At 43.0% G+C, this 23,289-nt stretch overlaps 2 protein-coding genes across 5 annotated transcripts; one reads left to right on the top strand and one right to left on the bottom strand.

Annotated features, from left to right (window-relative positions):
- Window positions 1-1,470: 1,470 nt before the first annotated feature.
- On the bottom strand, window positions 1,471-7,319 carry ERI2 (ERI1 exoribonuclease family member 2). Of its 3 annotated transcripts, XM_027683623.1 has the most exons (8): window positions 7,254-7,276; window positions 6,985-7,124; window positions 6,530-6,657; window positions 6,225-6,381; window positions 5,629-5,729; window positions 4,507-4,588; window positions 3,739-3,827; window positions 1,471-3,537 (listed from the first exon to the last, which is right to left on the bottom strand). In XM_027683623.1, the coding sequence occupies exons 1-8, from the start codon at window positions 7,274-7,276 to the stop codon at window positions 2,212-2,214; spliced, it is 2,046 nt and encodes a 681-aa protein (XP_027539424.1). In that variant the 3' UTR covers window positions 1,471-2,211. The 3 variants fall into 3 exon arrangements, with proteins under 3 accessions (XP_027539424.1, XP_027539425.1, XP_027539426.1); XM_027683624.1 differs by lacking the exon at window positions 6,985-7,124 and having other exon boundaries at window positions 7,254-7,319; XM_027683625.1 differs by lacking the exons at window positions 6,985-7,124; window positions 7,254-7,276 and having other exon boundaries at window positions 6,225-6,336; window positions 6,530-6,976.
- REXO5 (RNA exonuclease 5) lies at window positions 2,482-22,153 on the top strand. Of its 2 annotated transcripts, none has more exons than XM_027683622.1 (19): window positions 2,482-2,591; window positions 9,306-9,427; window positions 10,312-10,438; window positions 11,297-11,381; window positions 12,681-12,830; window positions 12,973-13,061; window positions 13,866-13,981; window positions 14,790-14,928; window positions 15,468-15,562; window positions 16,390-16,492; window positions 17,102-17,238; window positions 17,559-17,667; window positions 18,013-18,123; window positions 18,250-18,387; window positions 18,875-18,967; window positions 19,444-19,663; window positions 20,185-20,378; window positions 20,652-20,761; window positions 21,934-22,153. In XM_027683622.1, exons 3-19 carry the CDS (start codon window positions 10,373-10,375, stop codon window positions 22,001-22,003), a joined length of 2,025 nt encoding a protein of 674 aa, XP_027539423.1. In that variant the 5' UTR covers window positions 2,482-2,591; window positions 9,306-9,427; window positions 10,312-10,372; the 3' UTR covers window positions 22,004-22,153. The 2 variants fall into 2 exon arrangements, with proteins under 2 accessions (XP_027539423.1, XP_027539422.1); XM_027683621.1 differs by lacking the exon at window positions 2,482-2,591 and adding an exon at window positions 7,472-7,600.
- Window positions 22,154-23,289: the final 1,136 nt, after the last annotated feature.

Raw genomic sequence — 23,289 nt, 5'->3', positions numbered from 1 at the left:
AGCGCCGCGCCTGGAGCGGCGGCCGCGGCACCGCCCGCACCGCCCGGGCCTGAGGGGCGGCGGCGCCGGGCGATGGGGTGCCGGGTCCGGGGTGACCAGAGCTCCGGGGGGCGCTCAGCCGCGGCCAGACTCCGCTCCTCATAGCCCTTGACGCTTTCGCTTCCCCCGAACTCCAGCTCCAGGGTTAAAGCCTGTGTTCATGATTCCGGAATTGAGGGGAGGGCAGGGGACGTGTTGCCTAAAACCGACACTTAAAAGGAACTTCTAAGACTCAATCTTTGAGTTTTAGAAGCCAGGCATTCCTTATTGCGACGTGCTGCTTGGTGACAGCACGCTGGGTGCCCTGCAAATCATTTCGCTAAAGTGACAGCTGTGACAGCTTATATGTCAACATTACATGACTACTTATTTTTTATTCCCTCTATTTCTATTACATAGTCATGACATTTCCCAACACTTATTAGCATATATGCATGTCCTTATAAGGTCTCTGAGGGTCTTCATCGAGGGTCTTGGTGCTCTTCTCTGTCTGAAAGCCCCCCAACTTCTAAGAGTTTGCTTTGTAAACTTCTTCAAGACTATGCACGTGGTTAAAAAGTAACTGGGTGTTGCCTTGCTGGCTGCCTCAGTTCTCCTCCTCATTGTTTCTTTAAATCACTTGGCTTGGCTATGTGTAGTTTCTATGTTGTAAATACTATGAGTTCTTGTTACATCTCTAAACCCCAACATCAGACGGACAGCTGCTGAAGGGGAGCGAGCAGCCCTCAGTCCTGCACTGACACGCCACATCCAACACCGACCCCTGCGCCCCTGGCTGAAGGTGTCACAGTGTAGAGGGACCAGCTAAAAACAGAAGCTTTTTGAACAGGTAAATTGAAGCCTGAGACTTTCCCTTGGAAGTTGTATCTGATAATCATTTTAATCACTTTTTGTTGGCACCCTGAATAGACTTCACTGCTGTATCTGCAAAGCGTACATTTCTACATTGGTAAAGCAGAATGTACTGTTTCTGTCTGTCCACAGCCTTCATGAATATCCAGCCCAGTCTGCACTTTCCATTCTTCCACTAATCACCTTGGGTTGATTTGTTTTCCAGCAGTCAGGGCTGCAGCTTTTGAAGGTAGAGCTTAGTGGGAAAGAGAACACAAATAACAGGCAGCCAGCTCCCTGCTGTGCCTCATTCACTACTGTGCTCCTGCACTGTGGGGTTCTCTCTACGTAGGATGAATTTTTGTTCTTGAGTCCTATTCGTTCCATTTGAACTGATTATCAGATACAACTTCCAAGGGAAAAGTCAACGGCAATAAGCAACACTAGAAAAACATAGTTTCTGTAAGTCATAGACCAATTATAACAGCTGAACCCAAAATCCAAGGACTGTTTCTCATTCCTGTGGGAAGACTGTTAGTGGGAAGATCAGAAGAAATGAACTGTGCTGGAAACAGTGGAGAAAAGAATTAAAATACTTGCTGTTTTGTAGGATTTTTTATAAAGGTATTGCAGATTTACACAGTAAAATCAAGTAAAAGACATGGCACTATATCCTTCTAGTTCAGGTTTGAATACACCCTTACTTGATTCCCACCATTTTGCTGTCTCAGGTGCTACACAAACAGCTAACAGGGCAAAAGCAGACACTGGTACAAATGAAATGGGAAACTCAAGGAGGCAGGAGCACAACAGGTGATGGGAGTTATTTATTGAAGTGTCACCAACATCTTATCTTTATTGTTACTTAAAGGATAAAAAAAACCCAGTAAGAGTTTAAGAGAATACTATTGCTTCAAGAATCACTTTCAAGAAGTGCGACAACTTCTAAATAGATTTTTAAAAGTTAGTTATAGTCATCCCAAGGATATTTACAAAAAAGTACAAATAAAATCTGTGTCATTAAAATTGTCTTTAAGGACTGGGCTAGTCAAGAATTTAAAATATATAATAAAGCAGAAATTTAAGATCTGTAGCAACAGCTGGTCATACTTTAATTTTAGCACTTACAGTTTTATCTGTTCTCTCACACGTCATTAATGAGTTACTTTAGGATCTACTGATATTTTTGTGTGCTTCAGCAATTTCCATTTCTATCTATGTCAACCAAGAACTGTTTTGTCCCATTCTGAGAACATGTATCTGATATCATTTGGCTGTCCTGATTACATCAAGCATGAAACTTAGTGAGTTTAGGATTCAGACAAAAAATTTTATCCATTTTCATGTTCTCATAGAGGGTCTAAGACATAAATAGCTTTTCTTGGAAGAATTTCCTAAATTACTAGAAACAGTTCTAAGAGGTGTCAAAGCATCCGCATTCAGGGTGAGACCATTAGATTTCTCTTTGAGAAGTGCATATTCCCACTTGAAGTATCCACAACCTTTCCTATTACTGTTTTGCTTGCCAACAGGACAACAGAAAAATGCTTTGCCATGATTTGGGCCAGCATTTGACACACAGAGTTTTTTGGCCCTTCGACCGCAGTTGCACAGAGGGGGAGTTGGTTTTCCACTTCTCACAGCTCTTACACACGGATTCAAGTTGACTGTGGAGTTCAGAACAGCAGGAGACACTTTGGGCAAATTCGAACTTCTCAAAGGTAAGGAATGATCAAAAGATGAAGTCTTCTCTTGATATATAGCAAAAGACTGTTTTTTTGCTGGTGGGAATGTTTTTGGACTAGTTGGCTTTCTTTTAGGAGCCTCTGAAGGAGTAGAGTAATTTTCAGTTAGTGTTGAAATGGTATTTCCCTTTGCAAATGGTAACTTAAAAGCTGAAAAATTTGAAGTCTGCCCTTGCACTGTTCCTACATTATAGATTGTAGTATCAGGACTTTTGTAAATGACAGGTTTCAGAGGTTCCATGGATACTACACTTTTCTCCAAACTCTGATTATCTGAACTTGCCACAGCCAATTCTTTTGAAATTGTTTTTTCTTCAAACACTGTTAAACTACCTGTACTTGAGTTATTCTTGAGCTGAACAGAGTCTGAATTTTGTTCATATTGAGATTCTGGTATTAAAGCAACATCTTCCCAGTCTGTGAGCAGAGACAAGCAGTCAGCACTGGTACTGATCTCCTCACTGGAGACAGTAACTGAGGGGATGGTAGTGGCGACGAGCACCAGTCCTGGTCCCTGTACTGGGGGGCTGTATCTGGCTGTACTCAGAAGCTGCCCATTGCTCAATCCCTGCTGGATGCCTGTTGGTGCAGGACTGGGAGATGGCTGTGCCAGCTCAAGAGGAACAGGAAATCTGTCAGTAGATGCTGCAGAAGGGCTTTGGGATTGAGCATGGAATTCAGTCCTTGAGCTGCTGCTGGGTACAGCATGGACATCTGCTGAGGTCCAAGTGGTCCGTTGTTCCTTGATCTGTACATTAGAATTTATGTTGTTTCCAGCAAAAGAGTGTTTGTTCTCAGCCAGAGAGTTTGTTTCCCATATTCCATCTCTAGATGTTTCAGGCCTGCTCTTACTTCCCAGTGGAGTCTTGTCAGTGAAGTTTCCAGCCAGTGTTCTGGCAATTAAATTACCCTGCAGACGTGCCTAGGGAGTCCGTAAACAAAAGCAAATTTTAGAAAGTGAATACCCAGAAGTTTTGGGAATCAATGCACAAAATTAATAAGCATATCAGCCTACGGATGTTCTGTTCAAATCAAAGTCAAGATGCTGGGTTTATTATTTGAATAGCTCATTTTTCAATCTGTATTCCAGGCTACAAAGCAAGTAGACGAAGTAGTTACTAACCTTATCCAAAGATTTAGTAACCTTCAGCACACATCCATCACAAATCAGCCTCCAAGCAAGACGAGCAGTATTCCGAGAATCATCCAACCCTTCAAAAGTATGATTATATTAATGACTTCTTTTTAAACTGCTACTGGGAACAGTTCTTATTAGAGGAAAAATGTGATGTAGGTAAGCCTTACGTAAATGACAAGGAGTCACAGAACTCTGACACATAGTTATCTAATTCAAAAAAGGAAAGTGGAAGTAGAAAATTCCAAAGAATTCCCTGTGCTGAAACTCCTGAAGGACCGACCCATAGGCTTGAATATCTATTCACAATTTTAAAAATCCTTTCTCCATTTTATTAATCAAGTCCAAAAAAATAAATTCATATTGTGCTGGAATTTTCTCACATTAACATGCTGTTCAGAGCTCAAGTTTTCTTATCCTCCCTCCACCTCTTTTCTTTTGCATCCTAGCAATTCAGAAATTGATCTTGTGAACATGCACTCAGTACCACTAGCAGAGACTTCAGAAAAAAAGTATGAGTCTAGAAATAACTAACTCTGATCTTTGAAGCATTTTGCCTTTCTTGTTTTGCTCTTCCTTTGGACAGAACATTGAATAACCTGGAAACAATTGTTACTATTCAGAGTAAGGACGAGCTACTGACTCGCTGCTTTAGTTTAGCTAACTAAATAAATAGTAAATATTTAGCTTTATAAAATAGATATTAATACGCATTATGTACCTATATTAAAATGAGGATCATCATATCTCACTTACCAGAATGTTCTCGTCCTACAAAAGCTATCCCCAAATCCTGCAAAGCTCCATTTAGCCCTTTAGGCTTCCTATTATAGAAGGCCTAAGGAAAGAAACGCAGGTGCTCAACATGAAGCGTTTCAAAACCTCTTCCTAGTCAAATGAAAACCGTTTCAGAAATATCACCTTATGAATAATAAGTCTCACAAGTCAATTGTGCAAGTTGGGTGTCTGCATTGAGGATAAGACCGTGACTTACCCCGTAACAAATCAGAATGGAAAGAACCATGAATCCCCTCTCTCAATCTTGAGCAAATCCATTCTGTCTGAGCTCTGGAGTCATTTGTCTGTGCTCTATGGCTTACATTGATGAGGGCCTTAATGGACCAGCATTGAAGAATATAACTATAAATATTGACATATTTAAACTGTTGCACAATATCCAATCAAAGGCACGGGCATTAATATATTTGACATAGGTATGGGATTTTTTTTAAATGAGAAAAAGTGAGTTTTGCTACTTACTCCCAGTATCTGATTTGATCACTAGGAAGGGGCAATATTCACACTGTTTATTTTTAGAAACCTAGTTCTGTTGCACAGGTAGACTTGTGGGTCACACTCTGAAAGTTTCCTTGATTACACAGGGAAAGGTACACTTAGGTGCTGTTAGCCCCCAGGTTAGAACTCTGTTCTGGTATAGACTATGTAATAAAATATACATTCATTTTTTTCAGTGTTATCCATACTATTCAGAATGTACTTTCTGGTCTTGACCTGTAAGTACCTCTATGATGATAACTTTCAACACAGCAATGTAAGGCAGCAATAAGGGCACTCAAAACCAGGGATGTTAGGAAACAAGCAGAGTAAAAGGTGTAAAGAAAGGAAGAGCAGCTCAAAAATTCTCCTGGGATTATCAATCATTTATCAAACAACAATCTTTTCCTACCATTAGATTTCTATTAAAATTCACACAGTTCTAGGCCATGCAGTTGGTTATTGAGTGATAACAACATGAAAAGAAAACAGGTTACAGGTTACTCTGGTCACTGGGACATACAGCATTGGCTTGCAAGCTCAGGTATAGTTACCCTTTGAGGTAATGTGGATATAAATGTTTCAGTCTATTGATCTTCTCACCCTGTATGTTGCTTTGAGATCAATCCAGGAATTCAAAATGTCAGGTTTTCGCAGCTGCTTCCTTTTACACTCGTACTGCAGACACACACCCAGGTCCCAGTCTGTGCAGGAAAACCACAGTCAATGCACCACTACAGAACTGGCCTAAAATTCACATACTGTGGCCTATGTGGCCCTTTATGTGGCCTAAAATCTACATAAAGGGACATAACATCAATAGGAGAGATAGCACAGGCTGCGAAGTCTTTGTCCACGGAAAACACTGGGGTTGCTGCAATGGTACATCAGGAGAAGCAAATCCCTGTTGTTAGTAAATGACTTCAGACAAGTAAAGATCTCAATCACTAAATTGTTAGACAGATTAAGAACGGTGACACAGTTCACTATGTAAAGCAGAAAAATGTAACAAGTGTCAGACTCTGGAGACAGAGGTGCTGCAAACACATCAGGATTCCATATTTTCAGCCTTATCCCAAAATTGCACATTTTTAATACCTAATACCAGAATTTTGGCAGCACAGAAGTGAAGACACAGTCTCACTAGTGCCACCAAATGTTATTACTCTGCAGAAAAAGCAAATGAAAATATTATTTACCTGTCCAAGTAACAAAGGTACAAGCTTTTGCTTCCGAAGAGAAATTACTCTGAGTATCTGTACTGAATATAATTTTCTTCTCCTTTTGTATCTTTTGAATCCATTTCATAAACTCTGATAAGCAAATGTTGAGAGGGACCCCTTCATCAACTTGATTCTTCATGAAACAGAACAACATGTGTGTCTTAGAATGCAATGAAATTCATTTGAGGTTTATTTCTTTTTAGCCCTTTAAAGGCCTCTTTAAATAAAACTGTAAACCGCAATTATACAAGTGTAAAACAATGCTAAATCACAATTTATACCTGTGTTATGCCAGTTAGTTCTTTACAGAATTCAGAGAGAACAGGATGCTCCTGAGGCTGGACATACATGTGGAACTCGGATTCAATCTCTCCCGTTGAGGTGTTTAACAGGACTGCTGGAAATTCAACTGCAACAAACACAGAAGGAGAAGAAAAAACAAAAAAACAAAGAGAAACAACCCAACACACAAAGAAGCCAGAAAGGTTAAAGCTGTCCAGAGAAATTATTCCATTTATATATAGGTGCCTTCCAACTCAGCTGAATCTATGATATAATATATAAATATTATTTATATATGTATTTTAGATCGACAGATATAATTTAGATATTATATTACTTCATTAAACTGGGGCTGAAACGCCAGGACTTAAAAGGAACATAATATAATGAAGATGCAAGGTTCGAAGGCAGACCGCGGCCCCTGGGCCCCCCGCCCGCTCCCCGGAGCACTCACTGATCTCGGGCCAGCGCTGCTGCCGCTCCCCCCAGCACGTGGCCTCGAAGTCCAGCACGATGAGGAAGGCGAAGCGCTGCCCCGCGCCCGCCCGCGCCCCGCTCCGCGCCCGGGTGCTGCTCCGCGCCAGCCCCAGCCGCCTGTGGACACCGACCGCGGTCAAGGACAGCCCACACCCCCTCCGGCCCCCGCCGCAGCCCCTTCCACCCGCCGTGCCCCCAGAGCCGCAGCCCCTTCCAACCGCGGTGCCCCCAGAGCCCCGGCCCCACCTGGCCAGGCGTTTGGTGGCCATGGCCGCCCTCAGCGCCCCGCCGCCATTTCAAACGTGCCGCGGGCCCGCCCCCATCGTGCGCTCGGCGCTCGGCTGCTCCGGCCGGCAGCGCGGGGCCGGTGCCCGGTGCCCAGTGCCCGGTGCGGCCCCGGCGGGCTCCGAGTGCCCCCCTCGGGCCGGGGAGCAGCGGACTTGTGAGGGGCAGCAGGACCCCGCGCTCCGGCCCAGGCCATGGCGAAGGGGCTCTGCCTGAACGGGCGCAAGCGGCCCGCGGGGGCCGAGGGGGAGCGGGCGGCGCGGAAGAGGCGGAAGGCGGATGGCGGCGGCCCCGGCCCGGGCCCCGAGGTGAGAGCGGCGGGAGGAGAGAGAGGAGCGCGGTGCAGGCCGCATGTCCCTTACGGCCCCTTCCCGAGGTGCTGCTGTGGCACACGGTGGGGCGCCGGGAGCAGCGAGTTCGTGTTTCACCGGGAGGGTCGGCTACGGGCTGTGCCTGCGGGTAACACCATGGAATGTCCTGAATTGGAAGGGATCCACAAGGGTCATCGAGTCCAACTCCTGGCCCTACACAGGACACCCCAACAATCCCACCACGTGCCTGAGAGCGTTGTCCAAATGCTTCCTGACCTATGTCAGGTTTGATGCTGTGACTGCTGCCCTGGGGAGGCTGTTAATGGCTTGGATTCTGCTCCAAGGAACGTGGAAACGAACTCGTTTGCAGTGTTCAGCATTACGTTTAAGGAATTTTGTTTAAAAAGTACATACGTCCTCCAGTATAATCTCCTAAACAAAGCAGATGTTGGAAGGAGCGTTGTGTCTGCTCAACACAGGCCCCCCTGAAGGGGGCAGAGCAGCCTCAGGGAACACCTCACCCAGGGTACCCTGACTCAGTGCGGGACAGGAGTCGCTGTGTCCGACCTGTGAGATCAGCCCTGTTTGTACCCAACTGGAGACTGAAATTCCTGTGGTTGGCAGTACCCTCTACCTGCTGAATCAAAACTTCTGCTCTTTGTCTGTTTTGTGGTTTTGTTTTTTTTTTTTTGCAAAGCTCTAATTAGGCCATGTTGAAAACAACAGTGTCATTACTTACTTTTCTAACTTAGCATGAGAGATGAGGCACCAGCCCGTGCTGTTATCACCAGATGATTCTTAACCACTAGAACCTCGAAGGCCGTCACCTCTCTTTAACTTCCTTACCCAATGACAAATGTCTTTAAGAGCACACCCGCTCAGTCCCAGGCGAGCAGGCTCTGGCCAAATTACTGAGCACAAGACTTGTTAGTGTGCAGGGGAAAGCACAACTTCTGGTGCTTGTTTATCCTTTAGGGTCTGATATTCTGTAGTGTTCTGAGGCCTTTTCCCCTCTTTATGCAGTGATGTCTTTTCATCACATATGAAAGGAGCATCTTTAAAATTTTTACAGGAAGAATTCTTTGGAACAGGCCATCTGGTCAGTGGAGGTCTCCAAAACCCTGTATTTCCTTGCTGACTAGCCTTTAGAAGAATTTGTGCATTAAGCAGGCTTAAAGAACTGCTGTGTTGAACAGTGTGGCGCAGTCCCCACCTCATCCACTCGGTGTTTGCTTTCTGCAGTTTTTTTGGATTTTACTGAAACGTTTTTCCCTGCAGGGGTCAGCAAACCCCTGTGCCAGAGCAGATCACACACTGCAAATGGAGTAAATGGGTTTCAGAAAACCTCAGATGGAGTGGGTACTTGTACAAATGTTCAAAGCTCTACAGCAGGAAGTGGGGTAAAGGGTTGAGAGAGTAGAACATTGTGTTTGCAGATGAATTAAGTCTCCTTGCTGCATACAGCTGCTTAGGTTAATCTTTATTAAAGAAATCTTTGAAGTTAGAGTACCTGAATTACTGAAATGTTGACAGTGAATTTAATATTAAAGTGTGATCTGAAAGGAAGTTTTTGCCCATAACGAGTAGAAGACTTATTTTAAATGTAGTTGATTGTACCTAAATAGTTTTCCTTTTACTTTATTTTCCATGAACTGGTGTGATTACATAAAACCTCTCTTTACTGGCATTTCCCTTTCCACAGGAAAAGTCGTGTCGCCTGTCAGCAGCTTTGCTTGGGGAGGACTGTGAAATCAGCCATGACCAGCTGTATGAGTTGTTGAAGTATGCAGCTTTGGGAAAATGCCACAATGCAGCACAGCCCAGGTACAAAACATCCTCAGTCAGGAATCAGCCCTGTCCTGTGCTCTCCTGTGTTGTGAAAACATTCCTCAGTATTGGCCACACTGGGTTTGAAACACTCGCAGCACGGTTGCCATAATGACAGCCTGGATTGTGCAGATGCAGTTGTTGTTAGACTTGGCCAGAGACCAGAATTCCTCTTCGGACAAAAATCCCACCATTTCATAGTTCTGTTTCGTGCAGTTATGAAAAACTAAACTACTGTTGTGGAACCGAAGAAGCTTCACACACTGACGAACAAAATACCATGTTAAAATATTAACACAAATATTAACATGTTTCGTGTTAGATGTAATTGAAACAGAGCGTTCTAGAGTGTTTTGGGAAAAACATTTTAATCATTTTTCCTTTTCTCAGGGCAACTTCTCAGCACTGGAAGGGAAAGGCTGAGGAGGGTCCTTGGATAACAAAAATATGGTGAAATGATTCTTAAAATGAAATTCAAAGCAAAAATTATCCCACTTTAGATTTTTAATAGTGAATAGAAAATTATTTTGTGGGATTTTTTTTATGCATTAATTCAGTAGACTGCATCACTACAGCTGAAGTTACTTACGTGTATGCACATTCTGATGCATATAAATGAGGTATAAATGTCTTGAAATGGTATGCAGCAGAAGTTTGCTATAACTCATTCTTTCTCTGTCTCCCATATTCTGTTGCTTCCAGGAATATGTGTCTTCTTGAGATAAGCTACAAAGCCTCTTCTCATTGAAGTCATTTGGCACTTTGCCACTCGCTGACTTAAAAGCTGGGCTGGTTCCAAGTTTGTTTTTAAGAGTACTTGATAATTGTTTTGCTTTGATTTTTATTTTATTTTTTTAATTAATGCTATTTTTTGACTGCAGCTGGTGCCGTATTTATCACCAAAGCCACCTGGCTGGAGTTGTGGTTGTTGTTCTACACGAAATGAGCCAAGTCCATTTCTACAGATTCTATTTACAGTTCAAACACCTCAGAAAACTGTTCCGGCATGTAAGTCCCCAAACTGCACTGCTGTCTTCTAAACTTCTTCCAGTTCTGAAACCACATCCCAGGGATTACTGGCTGCAGTGGAATTACTGCCTTTCCCCAGGATGTGGCCATCTTTGACTCTCACAGCAAGCAAATGAGAGGATCTATTTGCTGCAGTTGTCAGCTCAGAACAAAGGCCAGGGCTTTGATATTAGACACAGGATTTCAAGACTTTTATGTCTTTGAAGCCTTACCAGGTGAAACATGTATTGATGTTTCAGTGCTCTGACTGTTACAGATCCTCACCTTCAGGGTGCCAATGAGATTAAAAATATCTTGGAATAATTCAGTAACTTGGAACTTAATTCTGAGTGAGGAGACTCCCAGTAGAGTTATGCTAGTCCCACTGTTGGAAAACTTCACTTTTATTATTTGCACTTTTATATTAAGTTTCTCCCATTTCCCAAAAAGATTATTAAAATAATTTTTTTTATTTTCTGACTTACAAGCAACATTTTTGAAGGAAGAAAAAAGCACTTCGATTTAGGCTCCTAGAGAGTTCTTCCTGAACTCCAGCAAATGTGAATCACAACTTAACTGGAAAGACTGGAACTGGCTTTAGTTTTTATCAAAGAAAGTCTTGAGATTTGCCTTCTTGATTGTATCAGGCAAGGCAAATCTGTCCCTTAGTACAAAGAATCCCATACCATATGTCATTAAAACAGGTTTGGGTTGTGTTGGTTTTTTTACTTGAGAAAACACCAAATGTATTTCCACTATTTCTTTATCTGTCCTCCCCTAAATTTGGCTGGTTTGGGGATCAAGAAGAAACTTACTTGCTTGTTATTTCTGCCTCTGTTTCAAAATCTCTTTTTTCAGAGATTCACATTAACACCATCTGCTGACTTCCTCGCCAGCCTGTATGGGGAAGGAACAGACCTGAAACCTCAAAACGCAGCACAAGGTACCTTGTTTGGGTTTGCATCGTCTCTTTCAAGACAGTGACTCACTTTAAGCAGTAATTTATGGCTTTGCATCCTCTGCAATCCCAGCGGGCTGCTATGGTAAACTTGTTTACAAAGGAACACATGCAATGGCTGAAACCACGAGACTTCTTATCCTGACTAGTTCAGTAACACTTCTTGGGCTGATTGTTACAAGTAAATGCAAAAAGAGAGAAAGTCTTTAACATATTTAATTCCAAATTCTCATCCTTCATTACCCATCTTGTGATTACTTTATTCTAAGGTGTACCTAATAAAAGATACAGAGATATAAATTAGATTTGAGCTAAGAAGTTACTAATTTCTTCTTAGTTTGCTTTGTTATACTGAGCAGCAAATCAAGGAGAACAAGTGTGTTGACAACTGATTTCCTATTTTTACCCTCTTTACAGAGGTGGTTGTAATCCAACAGGCTTGTACAAAACCTGCAAGACACTCAAGTGAGAACTTCACTGAAATTGTTAGAAGTGTAACAAAGAATTTTGAATTCAGGTCCTAAACAGGAGACTGAGCAGCTGTGACTGTCAGTGTATTGACAGTCCTGTAGCATCTTGACTGTAAATCTACTGCACAGTCACAGGTCAGGGAGCTCAGGTATACTTTTCTTTTAAGAGCAGTCTTCAGAGAATCACCCTCAAGGTAATTGATACAGCTGTGGATTCTGGGGTCAGTTCAGTGTTTGCTTCTTTGTGAGCCACACTTAAAGCACATTTTTCTTCTGGTAATTCTTAAGGGAAAAATTTCACAGAGAAGGTAGGAAAAGAAAAAGAGAACTTCTTTCACAGCTTACATGAAGTAACACATGATTATGTTGTCATGCTTATGAAGCAAGTTTGTTCTCTCTGTTTCTGAAAGGAATGTGAGACAGAGACTTGTGATGTGACTTGCTTCAGCCGGCAGTGTCAGTAGCTGAACTGGGAAAAAGAGTAAAATATGCTGAATGTCAAGTATATTTATTATATATAGTATACATAAGGTATACTATTATGTATATATAATATATATAGTATGTGTATATTTACACACAATAGCTGAGATATAAATTGGAGATATATATATGTAAACTGGAGAGAGAGAGAAAAATAAACTGCAGACAGACTGTGTGTCAATCTTTCTATCTACCCATCTCTCTCCAGTCCGTTGTTCTAGGTAGTGTTTTCATTTGAAATGGTGCAGCCTCTAAGTGTTCAACTAATGCAGAAACTGCCTGCAGGTGGGGAGTGCTCTCTGAGCTTGACAGGTGCTTCTGTATTTTACAGGCTTGACTTCCACCAGCAGTGAATGTGTTCCTAAAAGCTCAGATTTGCAACGTGATCCCATCATTCGGAGATACGGAGAAAAAAGACAAGGCCTTACCAGCTATACTCTGACTTTAGAAGAGCAGAAAAAAAATGACTATCCCATAGAAGGTCAGTTTTTGAGGGCTGTTTGGTTGGGTTTGGTTTTGGTTTTTATAATTTTAACAGTTGTATGTTCTGTCATGTAAGATATATGATGAGTTTTAGAAGAAAGAGGTGTTTTTCTTTTATCATGGGTGTGTTTTCCCTCTAGGCTCCCCTGGATGCAAGGACTATATCTCTACAGAGTGTGATCAGCAGAGGACAGACAGCAGCCCCCTCTTTGGTCTGGATTGTGAAATGGTAAAAATTAATGTGTGTGGCCTTACAAAATAGAGTCAAGCACCAAACTCTTACCAGCTATTCCCAAGTGAGCCAAGCCCCCTCTGTATTTGCTAAACCAATTTGGATATCTTAATATTTACTGCCAGTCCCTTCATTGATGGTACCAGCGCTAATGCAGCCTTGGGAAGGGCACAGGAAATGGTTCTGGCAACAAGACAGAGATATTATGCTGAGCAGAGAGCTCGGGTCTATGTTGGCTCTCAGCAGCAGATGGATCTGCTGCAGTAACCCCAGAGACTGCTGTGGAATTCCTCCTCAGCTCTCCCCGAGGTTTAGGAAAGGAAAGATATTTCCCTGTCATACATCTTCCCTTTAGCCATCACAGTTCCTCTGGCAGCATGCTGTGGTGAAAATTCCTCCTTTAGTGCAGTTTTGCCCTTGCAGAGATGTCTATTTGGCATCAGCACTGAGTAACTAATGATACAGCCTGGGCTCTTTTAAATTGTACAACTTCTCTGGTGCTGATGCTGTCAGTGACAGCTGTGCAGTGCAGAGCACAGACTGATTCTGTGAAATCAGCACTTCTTTATAATGGTTTTCTGTGTGCTGTGCTTGCCTGTGTGTTTGCTGTGCTTATGGTGCACATTTATCAGTAAAAATGAAGTGTGCTACAGTATAAAACAACCAGCTATGAGTGGTAGATCTCCAAGTCAAGTAACTCCTTAGTGGTGATGCTGGCTGCAGCCAAAGCAGGTGTGAGCTAAGGTTTTTGAGTGGCAGCATCATGCTGATCCAACAACTGCCTCTGCTTCTTCCTGACAGTGCCTGACTGCAAAAGGGAACGAAGTCACCCGTGTGTCTTTGGTGGATGCGCAGGGTCAGTGCCTCCTGGACGAGCTGGTCAAACCTGAGAGCACAGTGATGAACTACCGCACCAGGTCAGTGGCACACATGGTTCTTATCTCTGTCTTTCAGATTCAGCCTGTTTGTTACACAGGCCCTGTCAGAAGGCATTGGTTTGCACAGGTGCCTGCTGTGTTTCCCTCAGTGTTAATACAGTTCTTGCTGTGTGACTACAATAACCAACCCTGTGTGTACACTCTGCTGCACAGTGCCCATGTGGCTACTACGCAGAATCATTGCCATTCTGAAGCACTCTAGGGAAAGTTCTGTTACAAATTAGTGATACACAGTGCAAGTTATTCTTTACTGTTCTCTATAAAATAAGATGGAGGGTAAGAGTACAGGATTGCAGTCTGCATCTCTCTGCTCCGTAGCTAAATTTGCTCATATGTAAAAAATTAATAGAGCAGCTTATCAGCTTGTACACACTTCTAAGGCTAGGCTCAGGATTATAACAAAAGCAGGCAAAACTCCAAGCCTTGTCTTCTCCAAAACTTTACCTGGCTTTATGCAGGAGGTGACATGCCAGTCCCCTCAGATTACTTGGAAGAATCTCCTTCCACCATCAGTCTTGCAGTATATCCTTTCCTGTGCTATCTGATCCTACCAACTGCATCATTTAAGAATACTTGGGAGAAATAAACTTTTGAAAGAGATGTGGTGGCACTCACAGCAGTTTAATACACCTGCAGGGTATCCTCTGATGTTGGAACAGAAAATGGTAAATGGCATTCTGTGATTAGTTACACCAAGTTCATATTTTACATTACCTGCTTGTAATATTCTCCAGCAGACACTGTTGCTAATGTGTTGCTTTTACCTCATCCAACTTTTGTTTTAAAGATTCTCAGGAGTCACAAAACAAATGCTTCTTCCAGTGAAAACAAGACTGTCAGACATCCAAACCAAGCTAAAAAAAATGCTTCCCCATGATGCAGTATTGGTGGGTCACTCTCTAAACTCTGATCTTCAGGCTTTGGAAGTGAGTATGTTTTTAAGAGTATTCTTTCCAACCCTGTGTTACTCTTTTCAGACATGAAAACTCTTAATAATTCCTCTTTTATTAGTGAACACTTGTTAATTGCTTTTAGTTATTAATAGCTCTATGCCTATAAGGATTTAAAGAAGGAGGACTGTCTTTACAGCCATAAAATTTGCAGGGTCTGTTCAGAACCCAAAAGGAAGGGAGGAGTCTGTCCAGACATAGGTATGGTTGCAACTGAAGCTTTACCTCTGCTTCACCCAGGTGCTTCTGAGAGCTCTGTCATGGGAAGAACTGAAGAACTGCTTGAATCATAAGTAGTCTTTCTAACCCAATCTAGATCTTCCCACTGGAGTTTTAGAGAGCAGAGTTCGACTTGTTTCATTATTCCTGTTGTTCTTTTTTTGTGGATCAGGTGTCTGTCAGTGAGACACTGGCAACTGAAATGAAAAGGCAGTACACGGGAAACTATGAAGTTACTGCCCAATTCTATATGACTGCTGTTCTTAAATTAAACTGGTGATGTTTTTCTCTTCCAGATGATCCACCCCAGTGTTATTGATACTTCATTGCTTTTTGCCAGAACTGAAGGTCGAAGATTTAAGCTAAAATTTCTAGCCAAAGCTGTTTTAGGGTAAGATTATTACTGTATTGTCATGGGAAATGTTATAAACTGTCATGGTGGGTCATAGGGTCTTGTTCTGCCAGTAATCACATGAGAATTATTATCTTTTTACTAAAATTAAAAAAAAAGAGGCTGTGCAAGTAAGACACGGTAAAGAAGCATTTACTGGCTGCTTTAAACATCAGGCAGCATAATAACTGGGCTTGTCTTTGAGCAAGCAAGGAGTGCTGTGACCCAACCAGATTGAAGTCCCAGCAAAACTGGCCTGTCTGCACATCTGGAGCAGCACAGGTGTATTGAACTGTGGAGCAGCAGAGACACTCTGCCTCACACAAATGAGATCCATTGCAGTTGGCAAGAAATAAAGGCTAATACATGAAAGTATAATTTACTGACTTAAATCATATTCCTCAGTGTACCACCTCCCACTGCATAGTATGTCTTAGTGACACAGTTCTCACCATGCTCACAGTGTGTTAATACTCTGCAGCACCAAACTTCACTGAGCTGGAGGTTGCCTCCTTCTCTATGTGCAAATTGTGAGTTGGGTCATTGGTCAAGAAAGAAGTAAAATTAAAAATAGTCATGTATCAGAGTACCAAGTGTTAGCACTGCTTCTGTCAAACCCCATAAACTGTTTTGCTCAACATTGCAAAAACATTTCTTGCAGTAACTTTTGGGAATATTTCACAAGAATGCTGCTGCACAGAACTGAAATCCTTTTTGGAGAAGGGAAAGCTCTTTTGCCTGAAAAGGACCCAGTTTAGAAAAGACAGGATGTTGGTCAGTGTGGAAAAACAGATAACCTGCCTGTACACCTAATTTTGATGCCTTAGGAAGGAGATTCAGTGTGAACAGAAGCTTGGGCATGATCCTACAGAAGATGCTAGAGCTGCACTGGAATTAGCTCAATTCTTCATTGAGCAAGGACCAGCAAAGGTAATTGTAAAATGTAATTAAGATTTCTATCCTTAAACACAGAACATACATGTTGTGCTTATGAAGGAAAAAAGAACCATTCCTACCCATCCTCTCATTGATTTAAAAGAGAAAATGGAGCTGTGATAGAGGCCTCAATTTTGACAGCTTGCTACTTTCAGCATATATCCATATATTATCTGAATAACCTGAGCACTACCAGTGTTTCAGTACTCACTGACATGAGTCAGCATTGCTGCTGATCGTGAAGAGGGGCATTGGGTGAAGGAGGATTGAGACACTTCCACCTACAGGAATGCCTGTAATTTTTCCAGATGAAAGAAGAGAGACACCTTGTGTGTTGTGGTAGTGATTCAGCTGGTCTTATGAGTCCCTTGCTTGTGTTGTTGATTTCTGAGAGAAGTTTTTTGGAGATGATTGCTGGTTGATGCTGTGAGTGCTGCATGCTTGAAAATGACAACAGAAAATAATAAGGCAAGAAATTAATGCCCATGTTTCTTCACTGCCAGAGTGTGCCTGTGTGACTCATAGGGAGAGCACAGGCTTTTTGGTTAGCTGCAATTAGCTGATGAGATGAAAGCCAACTACCAATCTTCTTCCTTCCCCAAGGTAGCAGAACTAAATCTGGAGATGCTTCTGACAGCTGAAAAACTGGCTGAGGTCTCACAGAACAAAGCTGCGCTGCACCCACAAGGATGTGGGGTCCAGAAAGAGCTGAATGAGCCTCCACGTTTATCTAAACCATGGTAAAAAGATTCTCAAGTACACATGTTTTTCTTTCACTTGAATCCTCAGTAAGATCAAAAAAGTGTGTTATGTTTTTTAGAAGCCATCAGGATCTTCAGAGACACACAAATAATTGCAGCGTAGCTCTGAAAAACTTTGAGTAGTTGCATCTTAAATTTCACAGCACATTTCCTAGGCTTCTTTGGATGCTGTGGACAAGAATATTCTTTCAGATTTCTTTAGTGAACTGTATCATTTTTCTCTGACAAGCGTTTCTTGAAAGCTTTTAATTCCCCACGTTGATAAGCAGTGTGATTCACAGCTTGCTCCTCTCTGCCAGCTTTTTAGACTGCCTGCAGGTGACTGGCCAAAAACCCCTCCTTTTGGGCAGACAGGGACTAGACTCTTCCGGCCTGTGTCAGAGTAACCTGAGCACATCAAACAAACAGGTGAATGGACTTAGAGTGGGTTGGTCTAAGCAAGCATCAAAGTAGTTCAAAGTTGTTCTTGTTCTGGGGGTGGGTAGATGAGTCCTATTTTAAAAAGCTGACTGACAGTACTGTTGACAATAGTGTTAATACCAGGTTAGCTAAATCCATTTGAACATTTCAGAAATGAGCTTTGATCCTCTGCATCCTCTCCTGACTCACGAAAGGAGAATTTCTGCCTGAGGGCTTTCTTGGACAATAATGAAAATTAAAGTTGGGAATTAAGTTCAATAGCTTTGTTTCTGATCCTCTGCAGTACCATTGTCTTGTACCTCTTTGAGCCTTGTACACTCTTTTTCCCTCCAGATTCTTCAGAGAGCCTTGGAAGATGTTCCCCTGTCCACATTCAGTATCATTCAGTTCAGTTTGGGTCCAGAGTACATTGCATCTCACCTTCATGCTGCACTTTATGAAAAGGTACTATTTTTTTTTTTGAGAACAGTCTTCATGCTGAGCTTGTAAAGAGATGTGATTTATCTGGAGGCACCGAGTAGTTAGTTCCTTTGCTTTGTGAAGTTCCTTCAATAATCTGTGTTCCAACAGGTGAGAAGCAAGCTGACTGACATGCTGACAATTTACGCAGGTCCTTTTGAAGAAAACTTTTGCCTGAAGTCTGTGAAGAAAGAATTTGGGAGGTGTGGACCAATCCAGTCTCTTACAGTGGTAACTGAAACATTCCAGGTGAGGAGCACTTAAAGGTTGCTGACAGGTCAGGAAGACCTGAGAAATCTCTTGGAAAGATATGGATTAGAACCACAGAAATACCAGTTATTCCTTTTGGAGGTTTTTTCTGGTTGTTTAGTCATCAGCTACATCAATTTGGGGTACCTAAAACTGCTCCACACAATGACAGGAACAAACGCAGCTCGTGTGCTGCTCAGAGGACTTTGAGCACTGGGGAAGCCAAGATGCTTTTTGTCCCTCTCAAGAGAACTGACAGGTTAAGGCCTTTAATGCCCAGAGGAGGAAAGTTGATTACTAATTGATGAGCTAATTGAAGGGTTTTTTTAATGGCTGGAGTATATGGAATGTTATATATATTACTCCCAAACCCTTTTATATTCTATTTTTAGAAGAAAACACAACTTCATTGAGGCCTGACTTTTAAAAAGGGAAGGCTAATGTGTCTCATTGATAAGCCTGAAGTATCTTATTGTTCTGTTTCAAGCCCTATGTCTGTGTCCAATATGAAGTCCTGGAAGCTGCCCAACTTGCTGTGGAAAGCCTAAATGGAGCTGAGGTAGCAGGATCCTGCATTAAGGTAAACAAGGCAGATAGCCAAAGCACAAGTTAGGTTCAGCCTCCAGTCTGTCTCTCTAACATCTGCTCACAGCAGTGTCTGGCTGCTTGTGCTGTTACAATCTTCTTGTCCCTGGACAGTTTAGGCCCATTGGCAGAAAGCAAGTGGTTATATCCCTCTTTTTTCCTTTCTGCCTGTCAGCAGAAGGGGGCTAGAAAGCATTCTGACCTCCACCTGGAGCTTTAAAAGCAAGAGCCAAGTAACAGGGCTATACAGCATATGGCATTTTAATTCTGTAGTGTTTCTGCATTACAAATATGATCTCTCTTCCTTTTTCATGACTAATTAAGTTAGCCTTTATTAGTCATATTTTTTTCAAGGGAGGGAAAATAGCCTGGCAACTTTTGGTAATGGGAGAAAAATACTTTAAAATAGAAACTCAGAACACAGAGCTGTGTGGGCTGATGTGCTGTTTGTTCCTGCTGCATCCACCCCAGGTGCAGAGACCTGTCACTGCAGCAATGCTGGACTGTGATGTTCTGATAAAAGAATTAGAACTGGATGTAGAAAATGAAGGTGTGATTTATGTGGCGGGTCTAAAGAACTCATTAACAGAGACAGACTTGCAAGAAGAATTCAGCCAGTTGAAAGACTTGGAAACACTGTTCCTGCCAAAGGATCTCCAGAGTGGAAAGCACAGGAACTGCTGTTTCCTCAGTAAGTAGCTTCACACACAGCCTGCTTATTTCCTTCAAATAAGCTTATTCAGCAGCCCTTGGGACTTTGCACAGACACAGCAAGAGCTACTGAAACTCAGGTATGCTCAAAGGGGTGGTATTTAAAATACTCCAGTGAAAGCACATATTGTTTGGAAGAGCACTTTTTACAGCTAAATATTTAAAAGGAAAAAACACCTGCTTAAAAAAATAACCCTTAGAAAAATTCCAAAGCTAGGTATTGGGCTCCAGTACTTCAGAGTGAGGGCTGACCACTGTGCAGCTTCAGACAGCCCAGTAATCACCTCTAAAAGGTGAGGACAGCTGGATGAGGGCTGCTGCAGTCAACTGGCATTTCCACAGTCCGATGTTTATCTGTAGCAAAATGAGGATCTGCTCGCTGCAGTGATTTCAGTTTCTCATCTCCCTTCTGATCCACACCTTTAGCCCTGCCTGGCACGTGCCAAGGAGGAGGGCAGCAACAGCAATGCCAAAGCATGTTCCCTTCTCGTTGCATTTCAGAATTCCAGAGATCACAGAGTGCCATGGATGCCCTTGATGCTATAAATGGATGGACTGTGAAGGGTAGCGAGCTAAGAAGTAGGAATGCTCTTGCCTCAGGTCACCTCTGGAGATGGATATGGCAAATGAATCACAGCAATGGGAAACAAGGAAAACACATCTTCTATGAGAAAATGGAGCAGCTGTCTGACTCTGTGAGTGTGAGGCTATGCTGATGTTTGTTGCAATTGTTGAGGAGGGACTGCCCTGGGAACCTGGAGTGGTAACTCTGAGCTGACTTAGGTGCAGAGCTGCTTGCGACAGAAGGGTCTCCTTGTGCTGGAGCAAAGGGGCTGCCAAGGATCAGTTCTCTGGGGCAGTTTGGAGAGGCAATATCACACGAGATAACGTGATGTTTTCAGGATACAGCCTCCCCAAGTACGACTGCTGATGAATTGAGAGTTTAATGCTTATATTCTCTTATGCAGGAGCAGGATCTAAGGAAAAAGGTGAAGAAGTTAGACCACCATATCAAAAAGCTTTATAGATGTCTGCAGAATAACACCCTGTGTGTTGTTCTCCTTCCTGGACTGAACAGGTAACTTGCCACCTATTTTGCACAGAACCAAGGAAAATACAGAGCTGAATATTTCTATCTTAATCTGTTAAAAATTAAAAGCCTGCACAAGGGAGTGAAAGCCTGAGAGAAGGCCTGAAGAAGCTGTTGTACTTAGTCTGATTTTCCTGTCCAGCCAATAAAACCTCAGCCCTAAGTTCTGCCCATAAGCCAGGCCTGAGACACAACAAGCACAAAAGCTGACACCACTCATGTAGCTGGGGGTCCACAGCATTAATTAATTGTACAAGTTGTATCAGTTCACCCTCTTTCCCCTGATGGATGTCTCATCCCCACTGACAATGAGGTAAGTTTTTTGTGGCCATGAATCAAGCAGTTTCCACAGGAGGCAGTTTTTTTGGGTGGTTTTGTTTTGTTTTTAAAACCACCGAACTACTGCAGCAAAGTGCTGACTGCAGGTCACTGGGTGTGAGGCTCAGGTTCAAATGCTGCCTTAGACTGAACTGGCTGGGGGGGCCCTGAGGGCCCCCAGCTGCAGAAGGTTCAGTGGTGTTCAGGGGCCTTGGATCAGCTGCTGCTTCCTTCAGCTACAACTTCAGCAGTTCTTACATTTCTGAGCGTTTGCCTCTTCCCTACACCCTGTATTACCTCAGGTACTTTGCACACTCACCTGTCAGCCAGCCCATGGAAAGGTTTGAGGTGAGGATGGCTGTGAGTTACAGTCCACCCTGTGGTTTTTGCAGCAGTCACTGGGTTCAGCAGGTCCAAATTGACTCTTCAAGGGCCATCTCCAACTACCCATACTTAGCACAAGCATGCACCACTGAGGGGTATAATCCCACCAGTAGAACAGGTGGACTCAGTAATCTGCATCCACAGGGAGCCTATGGAAGCCCACAGAGCCTGGCCTGCACTCTCAGACTGCTGAGTGGGTTGGACAGGAGCTCTTGCTCAGGCTCGGCAGAGGTTTCTTGCCAAGCGAGGTTCCTGTGTTGCTGTTTCCCAGAGGACCAACAGTCCAGAGGAGAGTTCTTGATTAATAAGAATGCCAAATAATTGCTGGGTGGAAAAAAAGTTACAGTTTTTCAACATGCTGACCCTGAGGGTTGCAGGCCTTGCTCCCGGACCAGCCAAGGTTATGTGCATCAAGGCTGCCCTGAGCAAAACTAACACACCTCTTGTTTGTGTTGCAGCACACATGGATCACAACCCGGCCTTGGTCTGATGGGAATAAAAAATGACGGAGGGAGGAGTGCTTGTTAAACTGCCAAGATTTTAAGCAAAGTCTTTTGTTAAGATATTTTTAATTACTTTAAATATTGATGTCTTTGTAAAGATCTCTTACCACAAGAACAATAGGCTTTCACTCTGTATCTTCTATGAAGTCTAAAAATAAAAGCCATTCAAAACATCTTAAAACACAAAACCTTTTCCATTAGACCCTGCTGTGGGTTGAGCCAGGCAAGTGCTTGGGCAGAGCTGGGGCAAACCAGGGTCAGTGCTGCTTAGGATCCGATCGGGACTGGCCTGTAGGATGTCATTCCTTGCCGGAGACCGAGGGACCAGCTGGGGCATCTTCACTGAAACCCAGGCCATAAACCAGCCAGCCAGGTTAGTGTAGAACCTGCAGCAGCTGCTCAGCAGTTAACAGCTTCCCTCAGGAATTGTGTGGATTTCTGGAAATGTGCAGTGCCAGCCCCTGAAATGGAGTCGTTGCCTCCTTTCCAGGAAAGTACTGTACTTAGTCCATGGAAAGGAGGAATCGGTGATTCATACTTCTTGGACAATCTCCACTTTCTCCTCCCTCCCCGACCACCCCCACCCACCCCTTGCACACAAAAAAAAGAGGAAAAAAAGTTGTTTTAGTGTGGCTGTGGGAGGGGCAAGGGCCATTTTAAGGAAAGCACGTGGTTGTGTGGACATAGCACAGCAACACTTTCCACAGGGAGCTGGAAGCAGGATGAGGTGCTCTACCACCTGCCACCTAAAATACAGGCTGCTCAAGCATCTTTTGTTAACATAGGGAATTTCCAAGCATAGGGATGCTTAGGAGAGCTTTTGGCACTCAGAAAAACAGAAAATTAAAAGGAAATGTTTGTTTAAAGGTTTGACCCTGATTCAAGAGATTTCTTTATGTGAATTAGAATAGGCTGAGATAAAGCTGAAATAATTATTATTCCAGAAATTATTAAATACAGCTGATAGAGTACTTACACCCTCCTACTTTCCAACTCCAAGTTCACTGTGCTGGGCTCTGTTTAAGGAGTGGAAGCTGTGTGGAGGAGGCAGGTGCAATTACAGGCAAGGGGGAGACAGGCAAGTGCAGCACGAGCCCAGAGGCAGCAGCAGTGAGCGGGCAGGGGATGCTCCTGTCACTGTCAGTCATGACTAAATTTAAAGCCTCCAAAACTCCTGAAATGAAATCTGTTATTAAGCAAGATGAATGCAGCCAATTTTTTTTACTTATAAAAAGGCACTTTAGCCACTCCAAGTGAGTCTGGCATCCTTTGGCTGCAGCTATTGCAAACTGGGATAAGCAACAACGTCAA

The sequence above is a fragment of the Neopelma chrysocephalum genome, unplaced genomic scaffold, assembly GCF_003984885.1.
Source record: "Neopelma chrysocephalum unplaced genomic scaffold, ASM398488v2 Primary Assembly neopelma1_65, whole genome shotgun sequence".
Taxonomy (NCBI): domain Eukaryota; kingdom Metazoa; phylum Chordata; class Aves; order Passeriformes; family Pipridae; genus Neopelma; species Neopelma chrysocephalum.
The sequence above is the reverse complement of the archived record's forward strand: the minus strand, read 5'-3'. Positions and strand labels throughout refer to the sequence as shown.